Source organism: Poromitra crassiceps (genome assembly GCF_964638095.1).
Source record: "Poromitra crassiceps genome assembly, chromosome: 1".
Lineage (NCBI taxonomy): Eukaryota > Metazoa > Chordata > Actinopteri > Beryciformes > Melamphaidae > Poromitra > Poromitra crassiceps.
In genome coordinates this window covers 95048354-95069094 of record NC_139623.1, presented here as the reverse complement: position 1 = coordinate 95069094, position 20741 = coordinate 95048354, and the positions used below count along the sequence as shown (strand labels likewise).

The 20741-nt window shown below is 42.5% G+C and overlaps 1 protein-coding gene across 3 annotated transcripts in view; it reads left to right on the top strand.

Moving 5' to 3' along the window:
* The window catches only part of ubr5 (ubiquitin protein ligase E3 component n-recognin 5), an 86968-nt gene that overhangs the window by 41647 nt on the left and 24580 nt on the right, over positions 1 to 20741 (top strand). For all 3 annotated transcript variants that reach the window (XM_083636975.1, XM_083636974.1, XM_083636973.1), the window contains exons 24-42: positions 313 to 408; positions 714 to 837; positions 1038 to 1135; positions 2003 to 2160; positions 2427 to 2518; positions 2664 to 2810; positions 3057 to 3175; positions 3407 to 3533; positions 3956 to 4085; positions 4412 to 4572; positions 7501 to 7740; positions 9572 to 9695; positions 11340 to 11451; positions 11578 to 11709; positions 13756 to 14013; positions 15432 to 15700; positions 16229 to 16440; positions 18466 to 18699; positions 20202 to 20275. In XM_083636975.1, the coding sequence (XP_083493101.1) occupies positions 313 to 408; positions 714 to 837; positions 1038 to 1135; positions 2003 to 2160; positions 2427 to 2518; positions 2664 to 2810; positions 3057 to 3175; positions 3407 to 3533; positions 3956 to 4085; positions 4412 to 4572; positions 7501 to 7740; positions 9572 to 9695; positions 11340 to 11451; positions 11578 to 11709; positions 13756 to 14013; positions 15432 to 15700; positions 16229 to 16440; positions 18466 to 18699; positions 20202 to 20275 (2907 nt within the window). The remainder of the gene's footprint in view (positions 1 to 312; positions 409 to 713; positions 838 to 1037; positions 1136 to 2002; positions 2161 to 2426; positions 2519 to 2663; positions 2811 to 3056; positions 3176 to 3406; positions 3534 to 3955; positions 4086 to 4411; positions 4573 to 7500; positions 7741 to 9571; positions 9696 to 11339; positions 11452 to 11577; positions 11710 to 13755; positions 14014 to 15431; positions 15701 to 16228; positions 16441 to 18465; positions 18700 to 20201; positions 20276 to 20741) is intronic.

The window sequence follows — 20741 nt, the reverse complement described above, 5'->3', positions numbered from 1 at the left end:
TCTCAGACAACTGTGTTCGAAAGTTATTTTTTAATCTTAAGGTAACTGTCTTCTTGCCAGAAAGAGGTCTAAAACATTTAGTTAGGGAATAAAGAGTCTCAGGACGTTGCAGTCATGTCTCTTAAAGGAAGAGAGATTTACAATCTTAATATTGCTAATATTTGCTACTTTTATTAGACTATCAATAAATACATTTTAAATCTATTTTATATTTATATAGGCCAAATCATAACAAGAGTTATCTCAAGGCACTTAACAAATAGAGCAGATAGAAGACCAGGCTCTTTAACTAATATGTGGTTTCCCCAACAGACGGTGACATTGACTTTATCCTAGCCCCGGGTGTGGGTTCGCTCACCACTGCCTCAACAGGGACCAGCCAGGGACCCAGCACCTCTACCATACCAGGTCAGATAGCACCTTCACTATGGAAGAACGAATGGGGAGGAGATAGTATTTTCACTGCTAGTCAGGATTTCATTTAAGTGGCCACATGTCATATGCAGAGAGATCAGGAGTCCATTTCTGCTGTCTTTTGTGGGTGTTAACAACTGGCACTGATGTTGTACCTTAAAATTATGACACCCATGACAATGTCTCCTTCTCATCGGCTCCTTAATGCTTTATTAGTTGAATACATCTTAAGTATTCTGAATACAAAAATGTATATGGTATCTCTAAGATCTAACCAATTGTCTTCTCCCTCTGAGCAGGGCCGTCCACTGAGCCATCTGTGGTAGAATCTAAAGACCGGAAGGCCAACGCGCACCTTATCCTCAAGCTGATGTGTGACAGCGTTGTTCTGAGGCCACACCTACGAGAGCTGCTCTCTGCCAAGTACAATTCTACTTTTATATAATATTAGAACATTTCTGAATTTGTACAGAAGCAATGTTGCAGCCTTTAAATAAAAGCGAATGGACAGAAGCTTTTTCTTGTGCAGCAGATGGCCCTGGTTTTTGTCTATTGTTCTTTTTTTATTCACTGTTCTGTCCCTGTAACGTGTTTGTGTGTATTATTGTTGTGGTGTTTGACAGGGATGCCCGTGGAATGACCCCATTCATGCTGGCAGTCAGTGGGAGAGCCTACCCTGCAGCAATCACTGTTCTGGAGGCTGCTCAGAAAATGGTCAAGGGTAGGTCACTCAATCAGCTGGCACATCTACACATCACGGTTCATTGTGGTTGTTATATAGAACATGAATTAGCTATCTAACTAACCTCCCGTGCTGCCGACAGCCTGCTCTGTTTGCTATCCGAGTGTCCGTCACATAGATAACACCTCCCGCTTTATCTCACAACAGCGCACTGCTGTTGTGAACTGGGTTGGCATTTAAAGGGAAGCTGTTCTTGCAAACCTGAAAACCTGTACTTATACCGCGTTCAAGACAACTTGGAACACCGGAAGTTTCAACTCAAAACCTCTGCCCCCGACATATTTCGTTCACACTATAGGTTGCTATTAGCAACCTGTGTTCAGTTAGCATTGTAGCTACCTACTAGCTAACAATGTTAACCGAACATGCTGAATGCTGAATTTCACATTATTGCTCTGATCAGGGCGAAACATAGATGACACAAACACATTAACGTTAACATTACATAATTAAGACATGTTTATGTTTTAACACATGTTTGTGTTAAAACATAAACAAATGTCTTTATAATAATTCTGTGATTACCATTAACGATACAAGTCGCCGTTTTGATGTGGATATGACGTCAACTCGGACAAAGTGGAGCTCTGAATGATACCCGAATTTCCGATCTGTAAATCCGACCTGGACGATCTGGTTCAATTCACTTTTTACAGGTCGGAACCCATTTTTTCCCGGCGGTCCAAGTTGTCTTGAACGCGGTATTCTGCCTTTGGTAGTTATCCATTAGTTATGTCTACGATGGCCTATTTTGACTGCCCTCCTTAGAACAACAATCATGTTATAACTAGCTGTCCCTCTGTTCTTATATTTTACTCTTTTGTCGCTGAATTGTCTTGAACATAGTGGGTGACCCTGGCATTGCAGAGAAGGAGGATGCAGATTCTGTCTTTATGGAAATGATTTGCCCCTTGGGGACCAACCCGGATGACTCTCCCCTATATGTCCTCTGCTGCAATGACACCTGCAGCTTCACTTGGACCGGAGCCGAGCACATCAACCAGGTCAGTCCTACAGGACAGGAGGGCCTCGCTCTCTGAGATTCAAAGGAAAAGCTCTTGGTTACTACAAAGGAGGCAGTGTTAGTAAGCCGTATTCAAGTCTTAATGAAACGTTTCTTGTTTGTTTTGTTCTTGTTTTGTTTTTGTAAGAGTGGGCAAAATGAGGATTTTTAATGTAATGATCAATTCAAGTTGTCACTACTGAAATCTATCATCACATTTACTTTTTTTGGCGACTAAATTTATCACCACATTTACTTTATATTTAGGATATCTTCGAGTGTCGGACCTGTGGTTTGCTTGAGTCTCTCTGCTGCTGCACTGAGTGTGCCAGGGTGTGCCACAAAGGACACGACTGCAAGTAAGTGTCAGTCTTTATTGTTTTTAGCCATGTTCAAGCTTTGTAAAGGTTTGTATCTTTCTTATCGTTGCTCTTGATCTCCACTATTTCAAACTAGGTTATGTGCATAGTCATACTCTTTTGTGTTGCTTCTCTTCTTTCCCAGGCTTAAGAGGACCTCTCCCACAGCATACTGTGACTGCTGGGAGAAATGCAAGTGTAAGACACTGATCGCTGGCCAGAAGGCTGCTCGCCTGGACTTGCTATACAGGTTACTCACCACCACCAACCTGGTCACCACACCAAACAGCAGGTAAGACCCCACTCAGATGCCCTTATCGTACTCTTCGGTACTGCCATTTACTATCTACAATATAGTTTGATTAGTGTACTTTCTACGTCATTTACTTATATAACAAAGTGATTTATAATGGGAAGGTTTGTGTGGGCCTTCTTGATGTAATCAAATTATTTGGACATGCTGTATGGGGGACACCTGGTATTGTGTTACTGGCCAAAAAGTGATATTTCTCCAATCGGGTTTTGTTTCTGTCCATAGGGGGGAGCATATATTACTGTTCCTGGTGCAGACTGTTGCTAGGCAGAGTGTTGAGCACTGTCAGTACCGACCGCCACGAATCAGAGAAGACAGAAACCGCAAGGCTGCCAATGCAGAAGGTCGGTAGAGGATCATTTTCACATTTTCTCCACCTTTCAGTATCAGTGCAGAGGTTTATACATTTATTTTCCAAATAAGTAAAAGGCATCTCTGAAAAGCTTGACACAAGCATGCATATGAGATCTGTGTTGTGCTGTGCCGTCTTCTGCCAGTTCAGACTGTGGTCTGGGTTTCTGATTTCTTAAGATACCCCCTCTCTCTCTCTCTCTCACTCACTCACACTCACACAGACTCGGACATGCCGGATCATGACCTGGAGCCTCCCCGCTTTGCTCAGCTGGCTCTGGAGAGGGTGCTGCAGGACTGGAACGCCCTCAAGTCCATGATCATGTTTGGCTCCCAGGAGAATAAAGACCCGTGAGTAGCACAATATGACGGCACTGCCAACATTAAGGACAACGAAGCAATACACTGAGTTTTGATCAACTTATTTGTGAAACGATGAGAGCATAGAAACAAAAATAATCCATGTCTTCATGGTAGATGATTGGCTCTGGCACTCGATGCTAATGCTTTAGCATCCATAATGTTTAGTATCTAGGCAACTGGTGGCTTTGGTAAAGATGTGCTGGCAAACTACCATCATCACTTGAATCAGTTTTGTGGCCAAATTAGTGTTTTAGATTTGCCAGCCAAGTTTATACTTCCACATTTATTCAAAGCAAAGGAATTGTTTGCACATTTGTGTACTGAGAACAGAGATATTTAAGTCCTAGATTATGAAGACCTCTTGATAAATAGCTGCAAAGTGACTCATACCACTGTGTTGTCTCTGCTAGACTGAGTGCAAGCAGCAGGGTTGCTCACCTCCTGCCTGAGGAGCAGGTCTACCTGAACCAGCAGAGTGGCACCATCCGCCTCGACTGTTTCACCCACTGCCTCATTGTCAAGTGTGCTCCTGACATTACCGTAAGTCTCCCTGAACCAGCAGAGCGGCACCATCCGCCTCGACTGTTTCACCCTCTGCCTCATTGTCAAGTGTGCTCCTGACATTACCGTAAATCGGGTTAGTCTTTCTCCTCATTCCCTGACCGCATCCAGCAGGAACCATCTGTTTTTGTATTCATTATAACCATTTGAGTGGGCACATGGAATATTAAACAATATCCGTTTTCCGCCGTTTCTGTTCTTTTCACACTCTTGCACTTAAGTCCTGTATTTGAATTAACCCCAAAAATAGTCTGTTTGGTGAGTGCTTCAACATTACCCTTACCCACTCCTTTCTCTCCTACCAGTTCATAGACACTCTACTGGGCACACTGGTGAAGGAGCTGCAGAACAAATACACTCCTGGTCGGAGAGAGGAAGCAATCAATGTCACCAGGAGGTTCCTTCGCTCTGTTGCCCGGGTATTTGTCATCCTCAGTGTGGAGATGGCCTCATCCAAGAAGAAAAAGTAAGAATGCAATTATTTGATGCATGAATGGTATGCTATCTTCTAAAACTTGTCCAGATGTTCTGCGTATTGTTTGCTGTCCTGTTTCTTGTCTTTTATTTATCTAGATTACGAAGAACTTGTCAGACAAACATTAAATGCAAATGGTTATTATACTACAGTTATTATTATTCCTGGTTTTTCCACAATATTTTTTGGTATAATCTTTTTTTGTCTTGCTTGTGAAAGACTTTGTAAAGTTTGTTTGAGAAAAATGCTACATGGTTATTATAACTTAAAGCAGGACTAACCCCCTTTAAATATTGCATCTTTTGTGTTTAGCTACGTCTCACAGCATTGTAACATTGTAGTGCAGCAAGAAAGGAAAACTACTGTAAACATTTTAACAATTTTTCTTGTTTAGAACCTAGCTAGAAACCATTTATAATGCATCTTTCTTGATTAACTACATCACAGCGCCATCTCCTGTGGATCTGACTTGTTTAGTTCACTTTAGCTAGATCACATCTGAAAAACAGCCAGTCGGGTGTATTAAGTAAATGAGGTTTAATTTAGGGATGCACCGATCGATCGGCACGTGACCGGAAATGGCCGATTTTCACGTGATCGGCCTCGATCGGTGATCTGCGCCGGTCACTCTAAAATGCCGATTCTGTGAGCCGATTTTCAAGTGACGTGCGCACACCCAAAAGCAGCGAGACAGAGACGGATGAGTTGCAGCCAAAACAAAAGCTGTCACTACACACATGCCACAGCATGTCTTCGTCGGTGTGGAGCCGCGGAGGGGCAGGGTAGGTTGGAGTCCACTCCAGTCTGAGCGGCTCGCTTCACCTCACCAGCTCTTCCCCGACCAGCGTCCACTTCACCGCTGCCTGCTGCTGCTGCTATCTGTCAGTCACGACTCACGTTGTAACGTGGATACAGCCAGGAGAGGACTGTGTTTCGTATTGCGAATAGAACGACGAATATAATAATAAAACGCATCGGACCAGTGTGCGAGATTATGTTTTTTCGAATGGCGGATTAAAAAAAAAGCGCTCTGTGTGTAAACTACGATATTCAAACGGAGTGAACTCAAACTCATTTCCTCATCTAGGCTACTCAATAACAGCCAAATCCACAACTGTAGAGTGGGCATGGCTTCGAAGGTCTCTGGGCTCCAGAGCTATAGGCTATAAACTCCTTGTCCATGGATAACATTTTGACGTTTATTTATTTTATTTTATTAGTTTATTTGGTAGGGACATATACAAAAAAACATTAAACCCCATAGGGGAAGATATGCTTTGTAACAGATTTAGCCATAGGCTACTTTCCATCTGAAGCCCCTGTTCTGTTGCACCTTTTTTCTTTTGGAAAAGTAAATGCATGATAGCTGTGGGATATACTGGAATTAATTGTTTTATATTCATTGTATTTACACAAAAAAGAAAAGCTCTATCCAGTAACCTGGAACACTTTTATTTTGAGATGTTTTTGAGTGAGATCGTCCTACGTCATGCAAATGATAAGAAATGTGACATGAATGTTAATTTTCTATTAAAGCAAAGTAAAAAAGTTAAAAAAATAACCCGCCAATTATTGTTCTTAGAAAAAAAATCGGAATCGGCAAAAATCGGTATCGGCAAGTCAGACTATTCAAAAATCGGAAATCGGAATCGGCCAACAAAATCGCAATCGGTGCATCCCTAGTTTAATTCTAATATATATATATATATATATATATATATATATATATAGAACTCATCTGCGGCTGCCAGTTGAATAGCCCTGCTCTATGGGTTCAAACCTGCCGATTTGGTTACGTCACGGTGGTGTTTGCGCGTGGTGTACTTCAATCTGAATTGTATATTATCAGCTTTATTTTATGCATTAAATGTAGCGCGAGCCATTCCTGGGTGCTGGGACAATGCAAGGCATTGTAGGTAATCGGCTACTGTGGCTAATGCTAGCGGCTAGTTAGTTATGTTACATGGAAGTAAAACGCCAATGAATGACCAAATTGATATAACTTTTAACCATTTCGAGGAATATTGTTTCCATACGGACCACCAGCGTCTGAACACAGCCAAAGAGTATAGTGAGACAAGAGGAGACGCTCTTATGCGTCTTTTGTTTTTTCAAATCAAGCAGAATGCCGTTTTGTCACATATGGGGGGGTAAGTCCCATTTAAGTTATTAATGAGCCACTTTGAATCAAAACACAGCAAGCACCAACTGTGATACTATCTTTTGAAATACTTGGCATCTCGTGGGCTATGTGCGCTCGATTCCTAGGCTCACCTAAGGTGCGGCCTCGCCCGCCCTGCAGCTCGCCCAGCTGGCCCTGCAGCTCGCATACGCAGCTTGGCCACTGCAGAGCCTCGCCTCACAATTGCTCGAGTGACCAGACATTGCGACATCATCAGTGACATCACAATTGCTCGAGATCACGGACCAAAATCGCAGACAGAGCCCACTTACCATCACTGAGTGCTCATCAGAGTGCTCGAGTGACATCACTGGTGTCATAGACATGATGACATCACAATTGCTCTAGTGACATCACTGAGGATGTCATAGACATTGTGACATGATGTTGTAGAAATTTTGACATAATCAGTGACGGGGGGCGGCTGTAGCTCAGGAGGTAGAGCGGGTCGTCACTAATCGCTTTGGATGAAAGAGGTCGGTCGTTCGATTCCCGGGTCCTCCAGTCTGCATGTCGAAGTGTCCTTGGGCAAGATAGTGAACCCCAAATTGCTCCTGATGGTGTGCCAGCACCCTGCATTGCCACCATTTGTGTATGAATGGGTGAATGTACCTACTGATTGTGAAGTGCTTTGGATAAAAGCGCCATATAAATGCAGGCCATTTACATCACAATCTATTTTCTATAAGGATACACAAATTCTGATTTTCTGTTCTGTCTCAATTTCCTCCATGCAGCAACTTCATTCCGCAGCCCATTGGGAAGTGCCGGCGTGTTTTCCAGGCCCTGCTGCCCTACGCTGTGGAGGAGCTATGTAACGTAGCAGAGTCACTGATCGTCCCGGTGCGAATGGGAATTGCAAGGCCCACTGCCCCGTTTACCCTGGCCAGCACCAGCATCGATGCTGTTCAGGGCAGCGAGGAGCTCTTCTCCGTGGAGCCGCTGCCCCCAAGACCCTCACCTGACCAGTCCAGCAGGTCAGTTGATTTTAGTCCCTGTGGTTCCCCTGTCAGGTTGGGTATTTGTTTAACATCCTGGGTACATTTTTTCAAAATGTGTGTTTGTGCATTTCTAAAATATATATAAATATTTAAGCAATACGTATTGAGAATAGGGCTGTGAATCTTCACTGGCCTCACAATTCGATTAGATTACGATTAATCTGTCTTCGATTCCAGGATGGTTACTAACTTTCTTTCTAGTTGGTTACTAACTTTCTTAGCGTTAGCTACGTCAGATGCTAGTCTCTGAGTTAGCTGATAACAGATCATCACTAGCTGTTGATTCCATCCGTTACCTGACTCCATGATAGCTCTCAGTGATGTTTTAAATGTAACAGTGTGCAGTGGGGTGTTTCCTCTTCACTTGATGATGAACTGTAACACTACTTAGCGTTTAGTAGTTACCCTAGGCACTAGGGATGTCAATTTTCGGTTAATTTCACTTTCGATTAACCGACGCTAATAATCGATTAACCTATCGGTTAATTCATAATTTTTTAATATAAAAAAAAAAAAATGTTTTTTTTTTTTTTTTTTTTTTTGTGTGTGTCTATTTACTCAATGAACTCATGCCCAAACAAGGCGTGTCTATTTAGATGCTGAAATGTTAATGCTTTTTGTGTTAGAATTTCTAACACAAAAAGCATTAACAAGCATTAACAAAAAGCATCAACATTTCAACACAAATTCTTTTTGTGTTAGAATTTCTAACACAAAAAGCATTAACATTTCAGCATCTAAATAGACACGCCTTGTTTGGGCATGAGCTCATTGAGTAAATAGACCAAAAAAATTTTTTTTTTTTTTTTTTTTTTTTTTTTTTTTTTTTTTTATATTAACTGATAGACCGACAGCAATAACCGAACAACGACGTTAGCGACGGTTAATCGATTAACGGTTAACCGTTGACATCCCTACTAGGCACCCTAGGTAGGTGTTGTCTGACAGTATTAACTGGTGTGTTTTCATAATGGTATCAGACCAGTGGGACAGGAGGAGTGAGAGGTTGGGTGGAGCTGGGCTGTGTGATTGGTAGAGGAGAACCTCCTTGGGACACATGTTTGACAATGTTGTTGTAGTTCCTGTGGCTACTGTTAGATTGTTATACTGATCCCTTAACCTAATTACTTGTTTGACTTGATAACATATACTGTATATATATATTAATTGTTGATTTATTATAGCCAGTAATCTTCATGTCTGTGTTGGCATATCTGAAAAAATAAATAAAGCTTGCACACTGCAAAGGCTCCAGTTTAGGTGTTTTTATTTGACACCGGTGGTTACGTTTCGGGCAGCATGCCCTTCCTCAGACTGCCCGAAACGTAACCACCGGTGTCAAATAAAAACACCTAAACTGGAGCCTTTGCAGTGTGCGAGCTTTTTTTTTTTTTTTTTTTTTTATATATATAGCCTTTTTAACTTAAACTTTTATTTTTACTGTATAATGAACTTGAGGTTGTTCAGTTACAGTAAGTACCACTTAGTGCTTAGTACCAAGAGTTAGTCACTACCAGTCTAATGTTTCTTTCTGTAGTCTTAAGTTGAATATCATAATTTCCATATAATGTGTACTGTTCAGAATATCTATCCACTGGCAGTCGAAATTTCTCATGATCTTATTTTTTCATGTATAAAATGAAGAAAAAAATGTCACTGTTATCCAATTAAATAAATACTATAACTACGTAGACAAAAAGAGAAACAAATGAACTCAACATTAACTTGAACATCAATCGAAAAAGAATACGAGAGGCTCTTGCTTTTTCTTTTTCAGTGGATATAATGACTGTTTCATTTCCTCCAGTTCCAGCCAGACAGCCTCGTCCTACATCATCAGGAACCCCCAGCCTCGGCGCAGCAGCCAGTCTCAGCCTGTCAGGGGGAGAGATGAGGAACAGGATGACATCGTCTCAGCAGATGTGGAAGAGGTGGGGTGTCTCATTATGAAGTCATTAAGTCGATAATGAACTTTGTATGCCAGTGATTCAGTGCACATTAGTAACTGAATTCTATGTGGCATCGCACATTCTTGGATATGATGTAAAACACACTCTCTTAACACATTGACTGCCAGCCGTTTTTTTTTGCTGTAGGTAGCTTCTGCCAAGCCGTTTTTTGAGGATTATGGCTCATTTTACAAGAGCCGAGGATTCGTTTCAGCTTGGAGTTTGTGAACATACAATATCTCAAAAGTACTAATAGAATGTGTACTTTCTCTGTCTAAAATAGTTAGTTTGTAGAGTTAGTAGTTATGTAAGCATTAGCAGTTGAATACAGCATGGTTTTAGCGTCAGAAAGAATATTCAGAGATAAACGGCTTTTTGTGAAATTGGATGGAACAGTCACTTTAACCATTCATTTTTGGCTCTCTCTCTCTCTCTCTCCCTCCCCCTCTCGCTCTCTCTCTCTCTCTCCCTCCCTCTCGCTCTCCCTCCCTCTCTCTCTCTCTCTCTCTCTCTCTCTCTCTCTCTCTCTCTCTCTCTCCCTCCCTCTCGAGTTGCTTCAACTCCTCCCTCCGTGGGCGGACAAGCTTGTCACCAGTCAGTGCTTTGCTGCTCTCCTGTGCCTGCATGTCTGCACGGCCGCTGTTTGAGGAAGTCGGGATGGACTCGCTCGTTTGGAGTTTTGGTTGAGAGAAGCTTTTGCGATTCTGGTCATATTTATGCTGCGTGTTTCAAAGTGTGTTCCTCCACCTGTAATCTATCACCCGATCATAGTAGATCGGCTGAATCTATTATGTAAATTTGCAATCCCGCATCGCCAGCAATCAGCGCGAAAAGGAGAATGGCTGGGCTGAGAATGGCGTGACAAGTTAAAAAAATGCTTTCCTTCCTCTAGCCAGGAGAGCACTGTTGCCACTTAGTGGGTCGGTGGAATGGGTTGTAAACGTTCGGTGGCTCCAATAATTATATAAGAGATGTAAAAGGGTTAGATGCACAACCCACCGTCAAAAAAAAAAAATCGATGCCAAAAACGTGTAAACACGTTGTTGGCAGGGAACAGCTGGATTCTGAAAACGTGTTCATACGTTGTTGGCAGTGAATGTGTTAACAAGAACTAATCAGTTCCATCAATCTTTGGAAATTAGTGTTGACAGTTCATTGTTTTTTGCAGGTTTTCTGGCAGTACACAAGTTCAGAAAATGTGGCGGGTTTACAGTGCTCTGTTTTTCAAAGACACTTTACACAATATAATAAACATTGGGCGGAGACATTAGTGAACAAATAGTGGACAAAGATGACCCTATACACTAAACACTGCGGGGGGGGGGGGGGGGGGTGACGACAGTGCAACAGATGGCGGACAAACATGACAGACACACAAGGAAGGATGTGAGGAGGGTAGGGGGACTGAGAGAAGGCGGTGGAGAAGAGATGTCTTGAGGCAGGAGTGGAAAACTGTGAGGGACTCTGAGTTTCTGATGTCATGGGGGAGGGAGTTCCAGAGCCTGGGAGCTACCCGAGAGAAGGCTATGTCCCCAAAACTGCTGAGGTTGGACTTAGTGGTGGAGAGAAGGTCAGCTGAAGTGGATCTGAGGGTCTGACTGTGTTGTGTTTGTCTCTCTCGCTCAGGTTGAAGTTGTTGAGGGAGTTGCAGGGGAGGAGGATCACCATGACGACCAGGAGGAACCAGGAGAGGAAAACGCTGAGGCAGAGGGGCAGCATGATGAACATGATGAGGATGGTGAGAAACCCCCTACTTTGTAGGGATGCAAATTTTGCTGAACTAGTAAGTTTGTTAGATTACTTGATCCTTAATCCCAACCATCAGTGACTGGAGCCTCCCCTTGTCTTTGTTCCCTGCTTCTAGGAAGTGACATGGAACTGGATCTGCTGGCAGCAGCCGAGACGGAGAGCGACAGTGAAAGTAACCACAGCAATCAAGATAATGCCAGTGGCCGCAGGAGTGTCGTCACTGCAGCAACTGCTGGCTCTGAAGCAGGTTAGACAACAACTGTTTTTAATCTTGCAATTTAGATTCAAATCCCCTGACTTAATTTTTCCTCAATCTCTATAAACTGTTCCCTGGGCTTTTTGTGTGTGTGGTAATGTGGTCACCTGTCTAATTGACCCCATTTAATTGAAATCCTTCCCAGTTTTTCTAAGGTTCCAATCATTTACTGAATAGACATTTTATTTCTGTCTTGCCATAATGTCATATATTTTTTCCTTCAGTCGCAAACTAACTCAGCCCTCACATAATCACTAGTGCTAAGCAGTTAGCCTGGAAGAGGCCCTTCTTTTTTTACTTATTTAGAGTTTATTTTAGTCTGTGGGCATTTGTGTTTGGAGAGCTAATGACATAGCAGACAAAGTGGTCCCTGGCTCAATACTAAATGTATTTCATTTGCAGGCAGTAGGGTGTCCTTGGCATTTCCTATTTTTGGTATGGGCTCCTCTTCAATGCATATACAGAATGTCAGGGCAAGAGTGAATTTGCAAAGTGCACACACTATTTCACCCAGAGTTCCCTCAGTTTAGCCTTCCATCCTCACATTTCACATTTATTGTACCCGTCACTAATACTATCATTCATCAGAAGTCTAGCAACCTTGATGTTCTTTCTTCCCAAATAACAAACTAATAAACATATCTGTAGTTTTTCCAACTGCTGTGGTGTTTTGCTCCTGGGCTATCTCTGCAATTTGTATTTCCTACTAATGATGGTATTGTCTCATTTCCACTCCGCATACCCCAATTACCAGGGCCTGAAATTCATTTAGCAAAATGAGGGGAATTCCCCCCTTATTTTCTTCAGATAGGGGGGATTTATAGACTTGGGGGGGGCGGGTTTCAGCCGATATGATAACCGATAAATATCTGCTTCTCCTGTCCGATAACGATACGATAACCGATGATAATTTCATATTTTTGTATTAAAGAAAAAAGTTCTTAGACCCCTGGGGTAAGAAAGGCAGATGTAGTGCGCAAAGATGGATGATTTAATATTCCATAGCTCTGACATAACCAAATCTAACTGACATCACTATTGTGAACACAAAACAAAGAACACTTCTGATATAATATGATAGGTAAATGAGTGTTTTAGTAAAGTGTATCACTCAATACACAAAATAAAGGCTTTGATAGAACCAAAAGCCTGTGGCTGCTTAATCTGCAGATTTAACACAATGACAAAAGGCATAGTAATTTAGACTTAAAATAAGTCTATTGTAATGTTACTGGCAACTAAATGGGCTGTGTGCCCACACTTTAACTTTAGCTCCCGGTCAGTGCCTTAACAGTTTTATATGGATTACCCCAGCTCTGGGAGTATGAACTGCTTTGAATGTGGGAATGTTTGGTCACAACAAGCTTGTCAAGCGGGGAGGCTAACACCGCTGCCTGAGCTAACGTTCGCTAGCTAACGTTAACGCTAAACAAGTTCACTGCCTCCTCTCCAGGTTTGGTTTAACGTAACTCCAGCTCAGACCTTCCCCCTCCTTACGGGACATGTATTGCAAATCAGCAGAGTCGAGAGAGAGGAGAAGAACGCCTGCCGACATGTCCCCTTGTGTGATGAGCCAGGCAGCGGAAGTCCGCCGTGTAATGCATCTGACCAGTCATCTGCATTCAGCAACGGTTCCACACTATTGGCTTAACATGGCCCCTGCCAATGAATGCGGGATAGTCCCGCTTTACAAATTCTAAATCTGCTGGAATTGCAGAAAATAGGCGCGATACTCGCAATCCCCTGCCGAATTTCAGGCCCTGATTACAATTGCGATGTTCCATCTAATGCAACTTCCGAGGTTTTAAAGTCAAATGCAGAAAATTGAGCCATGTATTTATTCAGCACAAGCTGACTGACAGAAATGGAGCTGCTGTTTGACTTGAAGCCCCAGTGTGGCCTTGTGGTGGTGTGGTTCACTAACCCGCACTCCTGCCTGGAGAAAGTTCATGTGAAAGGTGCAAGAGGAGGAGGTAGAGATGAATAACCAAACCATTAAACTTGTCTCCATTCTTCATCCCCTCTCCGCTTCTCAAGGTGCCAGCAGTGTCCCTGCCTTCTTTTCAGAGGACGACTCCCAGTCCAATGACTCCAGTGACTCGGACAGTAGCAGCAGTCAGAGTGACGACGTCGACCAGGAGACATTCCTATTGGACGAGCCCCTGGAGAGGACAACTAGCTCTTCGCATGCTAACAGTGCAGCCCAGGCGCCTCGCTCCATGCAGTGGGCGGTCCGCAACACCCCCAGCCAGAGGGTGACAGGGAGCGCTCCCCCCAACTCCTCCACACCAGCCGGTCAGTGGAGCTTTGTCCATTTGATGGGATTTATTTCTACTGTCTTATATCAGTGAGAAATGCTGTACCCACAAGAGCCTAAAGCACACAGCAAGACTTAATGCTGTAACCCTAACCCACAAGAGCCTAAAGCACACAGCAAGACTTAATGCTTTATAATCAAATAAAGTGACATATCAATTTCAGTTATGGGTGCTGGCAGAAAAAAAGAGCAACATAAATATGTGAGTCTCCTGCACACCACCTAATTGCAAATCTCAATTTATTGAGACATTTTGGTCATAGACCTTTTTAAAAGCACTGTACATGGAAATTAACGTTATATCACCAGTAGGATATAGGCTAGGCCAGGTGCTCGACAATTAACAATCAACATAATATATTAACATATCAACATGACCTCAATAAATAGATGAGATTGTCAACAACCCATCACTTCCATGAATAGAGCTGTCGAAAATAATCGATTCAGAGATGCATCGCGATGCTTAATAGGACGATTCTGAATCGATTAACAAATATCAAAAATCGATTATTAAAAAAAAAAAAAAAAAAAAAAAATTTAATAATCAAATAAAATAGAATGTAAGTACATGCAGTTGTTTATTTTAATTATGGATCATAATACAATGCAATTCCAAATGCACTTTTATTTTAAAAGTAGCCACACAGTGAGAAAAAAGAAAGTGAGAAAAAATAAATCATGTATTGCGGAAAAAGTGATGCCTCGATTTAAGATGCATCGTGATGCATCGAGATGCATCGGAGATGCATCGAGATGCATCGTATAATCGAATCGAATCGAATCGTTGACTTGTATAATCGTATCGAATCGTGAGATCAGTGAAGATGCACAGCTCTATCCATGAATGCTGAAGACTAGATTAGTGATTTATTGTAAACAATAGTATTGTACTAGTAACACTGCAAAGGACTTGTTGAGCTGTGACGTATGACCTCCCGACAATACGACTTCCGTGTCCAAGCGCCAAGCCTCTCTGCGTTGTCAATATGCCACAGTGCTGTGTCCCTCATTGTTTGAATAGATCCGAGACTAAAAAAACAATTCAACTGTCATTCTACCGCTTTCCTTGCGATGAGAAAGAGAAGAGGAAATGCCTGCAGTTAATAAGGTAAATTACAATTCAGAGAAAGTACGTAGAAAAACAAAGTTTGGCGCTAAGTCTAAAAAGATTATCTATCAAAAGTTAAAGTTTAAAAAAAATATTTATAAAAAGATATCTAAAAAGATTCACGGGTTCCGCCATAGTTTTGAATGAGGAGTGGTGCCGCTTGGCCCCGGAGGTGACACGGGGTGAACGTCTGTCGTCAGTCTTAACAACTGAATAGTGGCTTTGGTTTGACAGATTTTGTATATCTACAGTATTAATTGTGATCTGTGCTGTCTTTCTTAACAGCAAGCTCCACTGGACTGATATACATCGACCCCTCCAACCTGCGTCGCTCCAGCGCTATCAGCTCCAGTGCCGCCGCCGCCGCTGCAGCTCTCGAGGCCAGCAACTCCAGCAGCTACCTGACATCGGCCAGCAGCCTGGCCCGCGCCTATAGCATCGTCATCAGGCAGATCTCAGACCTCATGAGCTTGATACCCAAGTACAACCACCTGGTCTACTCCCAGTACCCTGCTGCTGTGAAACTGACCTACCAGGATGCTGTCAACCTGCAGGTGAGATAGAGTGCCATCGTGTGGCGTTCAAAATGTACTGCGCTGCCCAGCCAGTGCAGGAAAATGCCAGTCACTAGGGTTTGACCAATATTGGATTTGGATATTTTTGTGAAGTGGAGAAGCCTCAGAAACATCATTTAGATTATGGGAAATTAAAACTCAATTGAACCCAGTATGATAATTATTTATTAGATAGTTAATACAAACTTGTATGGAATCAATTCAGGCTGAGGGCTTCCCATTGACGACCAGTGTAATATTCATTTATTACACAATAAATATGTTGTCAAACTGCATCATAGGTGGTCAAGAATGACGTGCCAATATCAGTCCAATATGTTGATTTTGCGTAAAAGGTTTTGTGATTGCAGCAATACGGATAGACTTGGCAAGTCATCTTCAAAACACTGCCATGAAGACATAAGCCCTAGGATTTTGGATCATGTTAGATGGAAAGGTTTATAAGGTTAACAGCATTATCATCATGTCGTCATCCTTGAATAAAATGTGTTATTTGTGTTCAACCAGAACTATGTTGAAGAAAAACTGATCCCCACCTGGAACTGGATGGTGTCTATCATGGATTCCACCGAGGCTCAGCTGCGTTATGGCTCGGCCCTGTCATCTGCAGGAGACCCGGGTCACCCCAGCCACCCGCTCCATGCCTCCCAGCACTCTGCTCGCAGGGAACGCATGACTGCTAGGGAGGAGGCCAGCCTCCGCACCCTGGAAGGACGCAGGTATTAGTTTCCACAAAGTTAAGGCTAATGTTCACCAGCTCCGAAACAGATGCGGAACGGCTGCGAACAGACCCAAACTCATGTAATCTGTCAGACGTATGCGGGATCCAACAAAAATAGAACGGGCGCATCATTTTTCCGTACTGCATGAATTGCCCATCTATTAACATGGGCGAGAGTCGATCCGGCAGTTTTACCGCAGCCGTAACGCATCTGGTGTACATTGCCTGTTAATGTAGGCTAGGGATGCACAATATTGGATATTCTTTTGCCAATATGCTGATATTTTCCAACGCTTTTGGCAGATTGCCGATACTGATACAGTATATGCGTGCATTTTTATGCTTCCGCCGGAGGCATTATGGTTTTGGGTTGTCCGTCCGTCCGATGTTCATTAACGTGATATCTCAGGAATGCCTTGATGGAGTTTCATCAAATTTGGCTCAAACGTCCTTTTGGATTCAAGGATGAACTGATTACATTTTGGTCATCAAAGTTTAAGGTCACTGTGACCTCGCAAACGGCATTGTCTAGCTTGTTAATGTGATATCTCAGGGAACGCCTTGACGAAATGTCTTCTAATTTTGCTCAAAATTCCACTTGGACTCAAGGATAAACTGATTAAATTTTGGTCGTCAAAGGTCAAGGTCACTGACCTCACGGACGTAATTTTCAAGCCCGTTAACGCAATATCTCAGTAACGCCTTGACGGAATCTCTTCACATATGACTCAAACTTGTTGGCTGAAGCATATATCCGCGGTACGGTCGTTCTAGTTTCCACCTAATTTCAGAGAACATCAAGTAGTGGAATTCTCCTCTAGTGGAATTAACATAAAGAAAAAAACATCGCATGGATGCAACTGGGACGTATCCTCAGTGATGTACTCTGGGGTCATAGGATGTTTCGTGTCTCGCAACATCATACACCCTCGCCCAGGTGACCCAGCCGGGGCTGGCCAAGCCCCAACTTACGTCCCAGTAGCTACCCACGGTCAGCCCTCTAGGAAGGGTTGAAGGTGGTCACGTGGTCAGGGCCACTCAATCCGCTGCTTCGGAACTACTCTGCCGGGACCGGGGGGGGGGGAGGGCTCTGGTACGTAGAGGGACCGGGCTCTGTGGGTTGCCACCCGGCCGGGCTCCTCCATCGTCTCACCAGGTCTAGGACCTGTGCGCTGCACCAGACTCCCCCGCTCCAAACATCTCATTCCGACGTGATGGTATCTTGGTGGATACCATGCAGTACCAGTAATTGGTGGCACTGCAGACTTCACTTGAATGGCCCTCCTAAAAGGCCTCTCGTGGATTGTTGGGCTTCTTCCTCACGGAAGACGCAGGCTGGGGCACTAACCCATACACATTATTATGCCTAGTATCATATCGTGATGGCCCTCTGGCAGATGCAAACATAAATTATTTTCAAAACGTACACATTGACTGGGCAAAATAAGAAAACTACTTCAACTGAGGTTATGTAAAACATGCCATATGTTTTTATTTATGTAAGTATCGAGCATTTGAGCATAATTAAAGTGGCATTTTATCTCCCTCACATATCAGCAGAAATTTTCATATCGTGCAGATGCCGTTATTTCATCTTAAAGCGGAGGCTGACAACCTTTTACACTTCCAAGACAATGCTTTTGGATCTACATGTGTGAATAATAATAATAATATAATAATGATTGGATTTATATAGCGCCTTTCCAAGTGCTCAAAGCGCTTCACAGAATCATTATTCGTTCACACCATTCGTACCGGTGGTTCGAAAGCGTGGCAGCCACACATCGGCGCTCAACGGCCCCTCCGACCACCATCATTCATGTCTACATTCATACCAATCATACGAGGCAAGGAGGGTTAAGTGTCTTGCCCAAGGACACAACGACAGCAGCTGGGAGGGAGCGGGGATCGAACCGCCATCCCTTGCGTCATTGGCCGACCCGCTCTACCTCCTGAGCTAAAGCCGCCCCATGTATAAAATGGCTCTGTGTCCCTGGTCTCACTGGTTTTGTATGTGTTTCAGGAGAGCAGCCACCCTGCTGACGGCTCGCCAGGGCATGATGTCGGCACGAGGAGACTTCCTCAACTACGCCCTGTCGCTGATGCGCTCCCACAACGACGAGCACTCAGATGTGCTTCCTGTGCTGGACGTGTGCTCACTGAAACATGTGGCCTACGTCTTCCAGGCTCTCATCTACTGGATCAAGGCCATGAACCAGCAGACCACGCTGGACGCACCACAAATGGATAGGAAGAGGTGAATGGAATAATTTCTATACATCATCCTCAATTCATATTCTTGATACTTAGAGAAAAAAATATTAACTCTGCTTTTGTTGTACTTGTGGTTATTGGCTGAAATCAGTGCTGCTAGACCAGTGATTCCCAACCAGGGGTACGTGTGCCCCTAGGGGTACTTGAGCAGCTTGCAGGGGGTACTTGGAAAGATTGGGGATTACAATTTATTTCCAAAATGACAAAAACAATATTCCAAGTACTTTCATAGGCCCATTTCTAAAATGATACGTATGCACTGCAACTAATTCCCCCCTGGTGTCAACTTACACTACTCTGTGAAGATGTCGCTATATATATATACACGTATATATACACACACACACACACACACACACACATACACAATATGTGTGTATGTATATATATATATATATATATATATATATAGAACATTATCTTTTTATTTTAGTTAGCCTATTTATTTTTCTACAAATGTTTTACCTTTATTTTAATTTCATTTCAATTATATATTGTTTTTTCAAGTTCATTCAATGCATGATGTAGCTAAAGTCAATGAGTAATCACTAGGGGTGTCACAATATATCGTCCCACGAAATTTGGCGATAGTAAAACGTCACGATATGTATCGTTGAGATGAAATCTCATATCGCAAAAAAAAAAAAAAGATTTTTTTTTTTTTTTTTTTTTTTTTTTTTTAAATAGACTAAGAAACGTCTTTGTTTGTTGAAGTTCAATGTGTGGAAAGTAGTTCAGTTGAACAAGTCTCTGAAGAGACACATGAGAAGTTATACAGGAGAGAAACCATTCAATTGAGTTTCTGGCAAAACTGTTTACTTGACAGGAAAAACTGAAGATGCATAAAAAATAGATTAAGAAAAGTCTTGTTGTTTGAGTTTGAAGAAAAACTGAAGATGCATAATGAGAATTTATACTGCTGAGAAACCTTTTAGTTCAAAGTAAATCTAAGTGACGGTGTAACTCATTCTATTTCAAGATAAGCCTTATCTCCAATCTCATGTTTTTTCTAGTTGTTATTGTAATAACAATTTCCCACAACAGCATGTTTTGTATTTGTGCATTTCAAATAAAATACTACTTTTCCAGTCATATATTGTCATTATTCAAGTTTAAAAAAATATTGTTAAAATCGTATCGTATCGTATCGTTATCGTGAACCCAGTATCGTGATACGTATCGTATCGTGAACTGAGTGTATCGTGACACCCCTAGTAATCACATTAAATAGTTGTGATCTCAATATCAGTCAAAATAATCATGATTATGATTTCTTGCCATAATTGAGCAGCTCTATCTGTAATGCTAAAGCAACAAGTTAATATGACTACTGGCATGGTCCATATAGTGTGAGTTTGATGGTTGCTAGGGCATTTGGTTAGCCATTGCTTGAGACACTCTTGTGACTGACTGATCAAAACTAAGAACCATCAGATTTAGCCCATATTGTAAACAGCTTTTTTAATCCATTTAAACTTCTTGCAGGAATCGTGAGATTTTGGAACTGGGTTTGGACAATGAGGATTCTGAACATGAGAATGACGAGGATACTAATCAGAGTAAGTCAGATAGTTTTTATTGTTTTTTTTTTTGTTTTTTTTCCAGTGAGAGTCAGGTTTGTTCACCTGAGGCCCATACCACGAATGTAGGATAAGCAGATCCAGGATCTGTCCCTTGATCTGGTTTGGCTTAACCAGATCATTGCAATCTAGGTAAGCGTACCACGACTCTGGTTTTCAACTCGGTAAGTGGATCCAGGTTTTTCTAATCCAGCTGAGAGCCCGTGAACATGAAAATGCTCGTGCACAGGAGCTCGTGCCCATGAAAGAGGCGTGGTTTTTAACAACTAGCCAATCACAATGCAATATGGCCTGCTCCAGCTTTTACAATGCCAGACACGCCTATTTCCTCATTCATTCAAAGCGCAAATCAAAGTGAAGCTTTACAGTATGTCAGAATCAAAATCCGCGTTGGATATTATTAGTCTGTTGCTGTCTAAATTTGCCGCTTTTATTCACATCAGTC